This window comes from Kogia breviceps, chromosome 12 (genome assembly GCF_026419965.1).
Source record: "Kogia breviceps isolate mKogBre1 chromosome 12, mKogBre1 haplotype 1, whole genome shotgun sequence".
NCBI classification, from domain to species: domain Eukaryota; kingdom Metazoa; phylum Chordata; class Mammalia; order Artiodactyla; family Physeteridae; genus Kogia; species Kogia breviceps.
This window is the reverse complement of record NC_081321.1, coordinates 32,068,942-32,081,379: the sequence shown is the minus strand read 5'-3', so window position 1 is coordinate 32,081,379 and position 12,438 is coordinate 32,068,942. Positions and strand designations below refer to the sequence as shown.

Genomic DNA, 12,438 nt, shown 5'->3' with positions numbered 1-12,438 from the left:
AATATATTAAATAAGTCTAAAAATTGCCTAGCAATTAAAATTTTTTCACACTGTTTCTAAAAGTTAGTGTTGACTGAAAAATGTGATTGTGTGATATAGAGAATATATAGAAATAACCTTTTTTCCATTTTTGTTCATTTACAGAGGGTACCTCATACATCAAAGAATTCACTGTGTGCTTGGTGACACTATCTTAATCATTGTCAAACAAAAATGGATTCTTTCTCTCTCTTTTTTAAACACTAATTATTCTAACAACTCTATTCTTTAAAGCAGTTATTCTATCTATCTTGCTCATTTGACATAGTATTTTTCTAGAATTCACTGAAGATCTTTTCTCATTTCAAAATGTATCATGTCATCTGATTCTGCTTCACAGCTAGAATAAGAGAGAGCTGGATGGGTTTTGGCAAAACAAAAAACCAAACATCAGTCACTCTTTGTAAGAATGAAGCTTGTGTGGGAAATAATCTAGTAATCTTTTATATACCTTATATCCTGTCACTGTGGATTCATTTGATAGTGCAACCACATGATCCCAGGTGATTATGTAGCGTGAACCAGACCTTATGGAACTGATGATCCTTGGAGGCTGGCTTGGAGCTGTGAAAGTAATAACATGCAACTGATAGTGACCATATCCAATTTCAATTCTGCAAGCTGTATCACATCGGGAATTATAATACTGATAATGATGTGACAACAACAATGGCGAATTCTGATGTTTGTACTGTATGCCTGGCACTATGGTATGCACTTTACATCCATGGGTTCATTTAATTGCACTCTGTGACCCTGGGAGGTAGGTAGGTAGGTAATTCAATATTTTTATTGGTTCTACCGCTTTAGAAGTTATAAAATATTGGCTATATTCCCTATGCTGTACAATATAGCCTTGTAGTTTATTTATTTTGTATATAGCAATCTGTACCTCTTAATCCTACCCCTATTTTACTCCACCCCCTTTCCCTCTCTGCACTGGAAAACCACTGGTTTGTTCTCTATATCTGTGAGTCTGCTTCTATATTGTTATGTTTATTCATCTGTTTTATATTTTATTCCACATATAAGTGGTAACATGAAGTATTTGACTTTGTCTGACTTACTTCACTAAGCACAATACCCTCCAGGTCCATCCACATTGTTGCAAATGGAAAAACTTCATTCCTTCTTTAATGGCTGAGTAATACTCCATTGTATATATATACCACAACTACTTTGTCCCTTCATCTATTGATGGACATTTAGGTTGCTTCCATATCTTGGCTGTTATAAATAATGCTATGAACGCTGGAGTCCATGCATCTTTTCAAATTAGTGTTTTTATCTTCTTCAGATATATATCTAGGAGTGGAATTGCTGGATTTAAGTTTTTTGAGGACCTTCATATTGCTTACCATAGTGGCTGCATCAATTTACATCCCAACCAATGATATACTAGGGTTCCCTTTTCTTCACATCCTTGCCAACATTTGATATTTGCAGTATTTTTGATGACAGCCATTCTGACAACTGTGAGGTGATATCTCATTGTGGTTTTGATTTGACTTTGTCAGTGATTAGTGATGTTGAGAATCTTTTCATGTGCCTATTGGCCATCTGTATGTCTTTTAGGAAAAATGTCTATTCAGATCTTCTGCCCATTTTATTTTTTTTTATTTATTTTTTTGTGGTACGCGGGCCTCTCACTGTTGTGGCCTCTCCCGTTGCGGAGCACAGCCTCCGGACGCGCAGGCTCAGCGGCCATGGCTCACGGGCCCAGCCGCTCCGCGGTACGCGGGATCTTCCCGGACCGGGACACGAACCCGCGTCCCCTGCAACGGCAGGCGGACTCTCAACCACTGCGCCACCAGGGAAGCCCTAGATGTATTTTTAATGTGTTCGTGGAGGGGAGGGGAGCTTAGGTCCTCTACTCTGCCATCTTGGTCTCCTCCTCCCATATTATCTGTTTATTCACTTTATTGCTCTGTCATCTGATGTTATACTTATTTATTTGTCATATTTCTCTCCCTCTCTCCCTTTTCCTCTCTTTCCATTAGTTTGTTAAACCCTGTGACAAGAGGATCTGGGTCTTGCTTCACCCTTTCTGTATTGTCAACACCTAGACCTGTTCTGGGCATGTAGCATATTTTTGATGAATGAATAAATTGAAAAAAGCACAAATGAATGAATGCTCTTTTTACAAATTAGAAAGCTGAGGTTTAAAGATTTGATGTAATATGTCTACTGTCACACATTGAGTAAGTGATAGAGACAGATTTGAAATGCCTGTCTGATACCAAAGCCTGGATCTTACCACCATGTTCTATTATTTCATTAGAACGTTCTTTTCCCCCAAGTGAATTTCATAAATTTTCAAACTCTAATGGTAATCGTGTCTTCAAATTCTTGTGAAGTTTCCCTAAATTCTGAATATAAGTTCTCCTCTTCCATCTGTTTAACTGGGTTCAAAAAAGAGCTATCATCGTGAAGCCAGGGAGATGGGTATGACCAAAAAATGTGAGCAGGGCAGGTGGTCTTGTTATATTAACAACGAGAACATACAGTAATAAGAGAGTGAACATAATGCTACAACATTTAACTTGCATTTGCATTGTGCAGTGATGAAGCTTTATAAATCAAAGCATAGAAAAATTACAGAATTTTCATTTTCTCACGTTGATGCATTCCTATAAAACCAAGTTTAAAACAATAAAAAATTAATTGTCTAATGATACAAAATTTTGTTGGCAGTCTTTACAAAGGGAGGTTCTGTAATGGAACATTGAAGGTATTCTCCACATTTTTTCATCATCTACAATAGCTATCAATGCTTTTGTTTGTTTTTGTTTTTTAAAATCTTGTGTGATTTTAAAGGTTAAAATTGAAAACCAAAAGTGCTCAGACTGCTAGGTAGTAATTTTCTCTCAAATATACCTGCATCATCACTGAATCAATTGGGAGTTTTTGACAAGTATAAAATGCAAATATTGAGACTCACGTGCTTTCTTGGTGAAGGTCTCAATCATATCACTGGGAGGTCCACACCCTGCACTATTGCAGGCCCTGACTTCCATAAAGTACTGGGTGTCAGGCAGAAGGTTCTCCAGCCTGGCAGAGTATTCTTGGCTAGTGACTTGCACTCTGTGTGCAGCTGCTTCTTTATCGTGGACAGCCCAGTACCGAATCTGCAAACATACAAGTTGAGTAATATTTTTTCATGATTCAGACACTTCAGTTGCAAAAAATTCTTTTCAAGTTGTTCTGACACTTGATGTTGGCTGAGCTTCATATTCTCAAATGTTACTTAATGTTACTTACATTTCTGTGAATCTTAGAAAATGGTAAGGCACACAATGCAGATCTGATTAGAAGTGTCAAAAGCAAATTAAAGGCTCACCTCGTTGCCTGAAATAGTCACACACAGACGAAAAAAGAGAAAAAGCCAAAAAAATGTGCATAAGATTCGCTCTCCAACTGTAAAACTGGTTTCTGTTTGGAAGTATTTGCCACAATAATTTATATCATTTATTTCCAGCTTTATTTGTGTTTACATGATTGCAAATTTGTTAAGGGCCATTGATAAACAAAAATAGTCATGTGGCCTAAAACATGCTAGCTTAATTACTTTCTGCCAGCTTATTTCAGAAGTATGTATATAAACTTATTTCCTTTGAACTTATATAGAGGCCAGATATCAAAGAAATATTATACCTAATAACTTGATTAGTTGTAGAAATTATCTTTAAAATAAGTTTTAAAAAATTTCATTCATGTTGTGATTAGAAATTATTACTTTTACCAACCAGCATATCAATGACAGCCTTCCTTGTCCCTTAAAGTTTAAGTAAAAGCTATGAATTATATTATTCATTCTTCCAATAAAGCTGTTTTATTGGTTAAAAATCTATAATTACATCTCAGTTATAAATAAAAAGGAGGGGATTGCTTATAAGTATACTGCAATTTTATATTTTAGATGCCCTGTCTATAAAACAATGGGATTTTAATTTCACAATTAACCAACGTACTAGAAGATAATATCTAATATTTATATAATCCTGAAATTTTTATTTACGTAAACACATTAAAAAAACCATTATAAAATGGAACTGGATGGCTCAAATTCCCTTAGTAACAAAGTGAGGTTTATATGAAGAATGAGCACATTTCAGAACAAAGGCTAGTTACTAATTGCTTATTGGTTTCCTTTGTAATATTTTTATTTTGTTTACTAGGGCTCATTTTTTCTGATGCAATAATATATTTCCTAATAGTTTTGATGGAATCTCTTTGGCCTTTCTGTCCTCTGACCAGAAGGATGGCTTCAGAACCGAGGAAGTGGAATATTACAAGTGGCTCCAAAGGCAGATCTCAGTTGGCAGAGAAAAGACTTTATGAGGATGGGACCCTCCTTGTGAAGGCACGAGTTTCCTGGTGTTGGAAGCATCCAGGCAGTGCCTACATTCATCTGAGAAGGAGGAAGACGGCCTATATTTTAGTGGAAATTTGAACTGTGTGACATGTAAGGCCTCTTCCACTGCTTGACTGAAGAGAAATAAAATGAACATTTATATTCTAGTGAAATGCCAGGTACTAAAGTAGGATCATCCACGTGTATTATTTTCTCAACAAACCAATAATGGTAGTATTTAGCCTGTTTTATAGCAATCAAAACTGAGGTTCAGACATTTTTATGTGGATGCTTGTTGACTGACAGCACATTTTAAACTCTTCATTCATTAGAACAACTTTTCTATCCCGTTTAAAGAGGAGGAGATTTTTAACTAGACCATTTTTAAAAGACACTAAGTATTAAAATGAAGATTTAAAGTGACAAAATTTTTTGACATTTTACCCAAAATTCCATGAGGCATTTTAGCAATACAAAAGGAAAGAACAGAATTTTCTTTAATTTACTCTTTGCACCTATATCTTAAATGGCCAATTATTTTATTCCTCTGATTTTGGTAGGGATCTATATTACACAGTCTCCATTGAAATTCACAATAAATTTAAGCAGTGCCTTAGTTATGCCCTGGTAACTAGGGAACAGAGAGCGTTATTGAGTGTATCAAATAATCTCTGACTTTCTTATTTTAGAATATGAGATTTTTTACAGACACTTTTGCAGTATTTTAAACCTCTACTAATGAAAGCATCTGATACAAAATTATTTTGGTTGAATAATCTGTCTCTCCTTAATTTAAAGCATACCTTTAGATTTAACTTGCAAAGTTTTCAAAGAATTCTAAAATAAATAGTGGATATATGTAAAATGTAGCATTATTATTTTCTTTCATCTAAACTAGGCACTGGCCATGCACTTAGAAATAATTTCCAAATAGATAATCTGGACCACTGTGTTTGATCCCTGCAGTGAGTTGCCCATTGTGGTGAAGAACCAATATTAACCTGGCAGAAAATTGTTTGGAGTGAAGGGTTGAACCTGTAGTCATGGAGCAGAGCAAATGCACTCGTTTTGATTAATCACTAGGGAAACCAAAAGGCAGGCTGGATGAACTAGTGGAAAAAAAGAAATAAATGAAGCAGGTCCTGCTTTATGGACAGTAGACCATAAATTCATTTTCACATGCTAGAGCAACATATAGTGTATTTATTTCTATTTAACGCTGTGGCATTATATAAATTTAACTCTTTATTTACGTGTTCCTAAAATCTCCACAACACCCCATGTCTAGTGTTAAATTATCTTAGTGCTTATTAAACAATTATGGAATTTTACCTCATTACTGGTCTCTACTATTGCTAGGTTATAAACTCCTTGAGGACAGGTATTCATTATTTCGAATGCTGTGTGTACATAGGACCGCATTTGATGTATGGCACTCATTCATTCATTGAACAAATATTTACTGGGTATCTACTTTGTACCAGCTATGTGCTAGATGCTAGGAATATAGTAGTGAACCAAGCAAACATGTTTTTTCCTCCATAGATCTTATAAATAAAGTAAGAAATCAAAATGTTTAAGTTCACATAAAATTACTAATATATTTGATGGAATGATCTAAGTGTATAATTTTGTCCCAAGAAAATTTACTCTTTATAACAGTATTGGGAAGCTGAAAAGAAAAGCCTCAGAAAAAGGGCTAACCCATATAACAAAGTGATAATTATAATAATTATATATTTCCATACATTTATGAACTATAATAACACCACTTTTGTACAAAGATAATAGTTATATCTCTTCTGAGGAAAATTTAAGAAATTTGTAGGAAAAGCAGCTCTTTAATCTCATTTTCTCCAAAGAGGCTTAGAATAAAACTTGGATGTTACAATTATGGAAGTATTTAAAGATATTTAGCACTTTTGAAAATTAGGCTTGCTCCATTTTATTATTTTCTACTTCAGTAAACTTTTGTGTCAGATTTCCAAACTTTCTTCTTCAAATTCTGAATTTTCTGAAAAATATATCTTCTGACAGCTGAATATTCTTTTGTTATGAATTTAATACAGTTTTTAGGAAAAAAATCGAAATACTGTTATTTAAGTGAAAAATATCTAAAAAGATATTATATAATAACTTTATATCATCCAGATCACAGACTAATTCAAGTATTAGTACATTCTATGGGTTAGGAATAGTAATAATATATATCACTCAAAATCTGTATTCTCACACTTCTTGGAACCTATTCAAAGTTCTTTTTTATTCTAGCCATTGGTGCAGGAACCAAACAATTCTATGTAGGTTTCAGCCAGCTTCCCATAAGTACTACCAGTCAGCATTTTTCCTCTGCAATTGCTGCTAACTTCTCACTCCCTGTCTTGGGTCATCCTTGATTCTGCAGTGTGAACCTTGGCCTGCGATCAATGCAGGGAGGGGAGGTGATGTCCCTGGGGCCACCCTTAACCAATGGGGAATAGCAGTGGATGAACACTTCCCCTTTCATTCTATTTGGGGTAATTCTCAACCACATTTATGAAGCTCCTTAAAGATCACAAGGGATGGAGTACCAGTGCCCACAGTGGTTGCCAACAAGATAAAGCACTTTTCTAACCCTCTCCTGTTCATTCTGCTTTTTCCTCATATCTGCTCCCTGGGATCATATTTAAAACAAACAAACAACAATAACAACAAAAACACTAACTTCTTCTATATACCTGTGTGTCAGACTTTGCTTTGGGGAGATCCAGATGAAGATAGATGCCTTCTCCAAAATAAGAAAATACAGCACTTCCTAAATATGAGCTTATGCTCACCATAATAATTTAACTTTTAAAGACATCTGTGTAAACTACTCAGGATGGTTAATCTTTTAAGATAATTGTGAAATCAATCATCTGCATTAATCTCCAATTCAGCTGCTAAGAAGTTTTGTATTTATTATTCCCGATAGAATATTTTGCTTGTTTTCATTAAGTGAATTCTTTACCTGCTGGGTGAGTAAACTAAGTCTTTTGTGGATTCCTGGGCAGGAGCCCAAATTTCTAATAAGCCTTTGATAAGAAATACTTCTTGCATTCTTCTAGTTCACCTACACTGCAGGAAATTAAGATTAAAAGTGGGGAGCTCTTTAACTAGGCTGGGGCGGAGGGGGGGGCGCGGGGAGAATAAAACTTAAACTTTCTACAAGATACACTTTAAAACCACAATGGATTTTTTTAAACCCAATTGCCTGCAGTTCTCACTTGAAATGTCAGGAAATTAACCTTGAGATGGGGTCAATCACACAGGACTTGGGCTTTTCCAACTTTTTATTTATCTTATTTTATTAATGTCCTGCTTTTTTTTCTCTGTTTCTTTATAACTTAGACCCATAGTACATTTTCATGGGAAGTGCAGTAGGATATTAGTTTTCTTGATCGTCTATCTTGTTAAACCATCGGCTTCTTCCTTCATATTTAAAAATAGTAACAATAACCACATTATAGTGAGTCAAGCTTTTCCCCCATAAAGGGACATTTTCTTACAGGAGAATGAATGTTACAGATTTTCTCTTTTAAGGTTTCATGCTTGTCTCTTTGATATTTAAGGCTCTGTGTGAAAGACTTAAAGGCTTTTTAAAGAAAGAATAAATGGAAACAACAATTCTATGATGTATTTCCAACATTTTTAATTAACCATTCTCTGGAGAGGCAAGACCTAGGTTCAAGTCAGTTTATACCAATTATTACTCAGATAAATGTTTTTAACTTCAAGTTCTTCACCTTTAAAATGGAGAAAATAGGGCTTCCCTGGTGGCGCAGTGGTTGAGAGTCCGCCTGCCGATGCAGGGAACACGGGTTCGTGCCCCGATCCGGGAAGATCCCACGTGCCGCGGAGCGGCTGGGCCCGTGAGCCATGGCCGCCGAGCCTGCGCGTCCGGAGCCTGTGCTCCGCAATGGGAGAGGCCACAACAGTGAGAGGCCCGCGTAACGCAAAAAAAAAAAAAAAAAAAAAAAATGGAGAAAATAATAGTGTTTATCCCCTGGGATTGTGTGGATTCAATATGATGAGCTTAATTAAATGTTTAACATCATAGGGCTCAACAAATATTACCGTTCTTATCATTATTAACATTATCCTCATTGTCATAATCATCATCATCATCATTGTCTTCAAATGTCCAATGATATAAAACAGGGAAAAGCGTTAAACACAGGTTATTTCATTTAGGCCACACAACAGGATATGAGGCATTGATTGCTCTCAGCTTTATAAGTGAGGAAACTAGGGCCCAGAAAGTTTGAATAAATTTTCCACAAAATTTCTAAGTGACAGAGCTGAGAGATAAACCCACGTCTGTTCAGCAGCAGAGCTCATGATTTTCTAGTATGGAGTTGCAAAACGTCAGAAATCTGTGAAACTAAACTTCTCCACGGCATACAGTTTTTGATCATTTGAGAAAATCTTAGCTGTTAAGATTATTTTTTGCTACTTAATTGAGAATCCTCTACTTAGCTTATTCCGCATCAAGAGCGTATATTCTGATTATTGTCTAAATTCACTGGTGCCAGGGCATTGTTTCACATCTCATATTTCCTTTTTACTCTGCATGTCAGAAGTTATAAAATAGTCAACATATAATTCTCAGACAAAGAAAATATCTATTTCTGTGGCATGTTTTTAGCAAAGTAATAATCCATCTTTAGCACTTTGAGTTAATGCATGGGTTATATATTAAATAATCATTTTTTCTCTTTTTCATTGCTTACAAATGAATAATATTAAAAAAGAAGAAATCCTATGTCCAAAATTTGGCTTGAAAGCTCTAAATATTGATGTGTTCTCCCAAGATACCTCAAACTTATTTATTACAGGGCTTTCTAACATCTAGTGAATTTCTCTCTCTTTTCCATTTCCATTTCTCTTCTACCAGCTGCAAATGTAAGTTTAATAAGTTATGAATATTGGAACCTCACAGTCCACTCCTATAATTCCACTCTCTTGGTGACAACTTCAGCTGATCACTTGCAAAGATGATCTGAAAACACTTTGACATCTACCCAAATCATAACCTATGATACCAAGAAAAAAAGCTTCCTGTTAGCTTGTGAGTTTAAAACTTAAAACCTTGGGCTGCTTTTGTGGTTCTATCTCAGAAACATGGTCTTGAGAAAGCCAGGTTGCAGCACTTTATTTGAGCATACTTCATTATTTCTATCGGCACTTGGTGAATATTTCCTTAGTGACCAGTCTTCTTTGCACTGAGAGCAAAACAGACAAAATCCTGCCCTCATGAAATGAATACTCCATGGACAGATGACGAAGCACAAGAACTGAGAGGGCAGCTCACCAGCCTTGGCTCCAGAAGGCCACTCACTGAATTAAAGAAAGGGAGTCTGTGATCTGGCAAAAAGCACTGAACTTTGAATCAGGACTCCTGACGCTTTTCCTTAGTGCTAGCTAAGGACAGTTGTTGAATCTCTTTGGCATCCATTTTCTCATCTGCAAAGGTAGGATGATGTCAGTTCCTCTTACTTTTCACTCTTTGCACTTAAAAATATGAGATGACTTCATTTTTCCTACAAAATCAAGTCTAAATTTCATATTAAAGATCCCAGCAGAACTAGCTTCAATTCCCCAGGTCTTATTTCGACTAAGACAAGTCCTCCCCTATCCTTCTGGCTAAATCCTACTACACTTTTAAGACTTGAAGGAAGTTTCCTTTGAGACATTTTGAATGTTGTCAATTTTCTGCCTTCATAGATAACATAATGGGATACATACTTAGTATATTTAGAAGTGTTTCCTTTGTTTTTATTTTATTTTTTTTTAATTTTTGTGATATGTGGGCCTCTCACTGTTGTGGCCCCTCCCGTTACGAAGCACAGGCTCCGGACGCGCAGGCTCAGCGGCCACGGCTCACGGGCCCAGCTGCTCCGCGGCATGTGGGATCTTCCCGGACCGGGGCACGAACCCGTGTCCCCTGCATCGGCAGGCGGACTCTCAACCACTGCGCCACCAGGGAAGCCCTAGAAGTGTTTCCTTTGGAGGGCTTTTTGGAAGTGGAACTACTGAGTCAAATAGGGTAAAAAAAAATTAAATTACCAAACTACCAAAATGATTTCCCAAAAACTTGAGATTCACCAGCATTTTATGGGAATGTTTGTTTCAAAAGCTTGTGCTTAAGCCCGAGTGTTATTACTTTAGTTTTTATTTTGGCCAATTGTTTACCTATACACAGGACTCCACATCTCTTATAGATAAGTCAGTTGGGAACCCCTGCTTTACTCATAAGTTAGTTAATAAATGTCCAACATATTAAACGAAGAGAATATAGTGTTAGTTGTCACATAAATCAGAAGGACACAGAACGTTGAGAGATGCAACGTATTTGAAAAGGTATGCTGATAATTATGAGCAAGTGTATTTAGTTTGGTAAAAATTGAACTCACCTGATAGCTTTCCACTATATTTTCTACAACATGCTCCCAATGAACAGATATCTCAGAAGATGATAAGACTTTTACGCCTACTGCTGTTGGGGCTTCACTGGGAGCTGAAATTTGATGAGAACATTACATTCTTACATAAGATGCTTATTTCGTGGTCATCAGTAATACATGCACACACACATATTCATATACATGAATGTTAATACAGACAGATACATATACATTCACATGTACACACACACTTTTACAAAATATGGAAATCCATAAGGATTTCTCTGATATCTGTGAGCAAGAACCATAATATTTTTGTATTTCTTTTAACTAACCTGTTTATGAAAGCCTGTGGATGCAAATTAAAATTTATTATGTTTAGCTTATCAACTCTATAGCGTCAAAGATAGGAAATTTGGTATTTATTATAGAAAATTAGTCATTACAATTAATTTTCAACTCTCTCACACTTCCTATTTAATATGAGCTAAAGATATACAGCAATACTTCCCTCTTTCTCTGTTTAAGCTAAGATCTTTTTTTTTTTTTTTTTTTTTTTTAAGATCCTTTGAAACAAGTTGTGACATCCACCACTTCTTGTGCTCAGGAAAGCCTTTATAAGTCTAATCGTCCAACTGGGCTTCTAGTCAAATATGTATCAAAAGGCTCTGTTCAGTGAAAAAAAAGTAATTTACATCCCTTACAAAAATTACACAAAGCAACTAAGGAAATCTTAAGCAGAAGTGATCAATTTTTATTGTCTTTTATTAACAAGCCATAATCCTCTTTTATGCTAAAATGTCCCGCACATGAACACTGTCATCATATTCCAAATCAAGGTAAACGTGTGGCACTGTGACTGATTTCTTAGCAGTAGCAGTGAAGATGAACACTTAAACGAGTTTTGTCACATGCACGTTTTATGAGACTCATGAAACATTTAGGAAAGAAATGTAATTAAATACAGATGGCCATAACCAAAGAGATGACAAGCATGGCCTTTGCCTGATTACTTTAGCATCGAACAAAACAGTAAAAAACAAATCATATTGGGTGAGAAGGTAACTTGTAAAATGCTTTACACTTTCATTTTCTCTGTGAGTTGTACTTAAGTTGTTCAAGCTATTGAGTCAAGTTATCATACGTCTGCCGAATCAGAATGAGTGTAGAAAATGTGGGATTAATTACTCAGGATTAAATAGTCCTGAATTGATTATTAGAAATTTCTACTTGTTATTCTTTCTATGTATTTAATTGAGCTAACTTCAGAAAAGTATGCACGTGTTTGTGTGTGTGTGTAAACATATATACATATATATGATTGCCTTTCATGTTTTTATTGAAAGTAAAGATCATGGGATGATTTGAATAGATATTAAATTTTTAACAAATGTGAAAGCTAATAACTCTATGACCGAAGAGCATAAATTCTAAGGGATAGCTGAATGTTTATTGTGGACTAAAATTCGTGTAAATTGGGTAAATTAATAGATAGTGTTTTTCCTCTAAGAGATCAGAAGAGTATTTCACATAGTTCTAAGTTTTAAAACCCTTCCATTTTTGCTTCTCACACATGTGCAAAGGGAAACTTGTCCAAGCACAAATGTTAGGTCAGAAGGC

General features: G+C 35.5%; 1 protein-coding gene across 6 annotated transcripts in view; it reads right to left on the bottom strand.

Annotated features, from left to right (window-relative positions):
* The window catches only part of CNTN1 (contactin 1), a 353,678-nt gene that overhangs the window by 37,585 nt on the left and 303,655 nt on the right, over nucleotides 1–12,438 (bottom strand). For all 6 annotated transcript variants that reach the window (XM_059080718.2, XM_067009071.1, XM_067009074.1 and 3 more), the window contains 3 exons: nucleotides 10,828–10,931; nucleotides 2,981–3,167; nucleotides 491–603 (listed from right to left, as the gene is read on the bottom strand). In XM_059080718.2, the coding sequence (XP_058936701.1) occupies nucleotides 491–603; nucleotides 2,981–3,167; nucleotides 10,828–10,931 (404 nt within the window). The remainder of the gene's footprint in view (nucleotides 1–490; nucleotides 604–2,980; nucleotides 3,168–10,827; nucleotides 10,932–12,438) is intronic.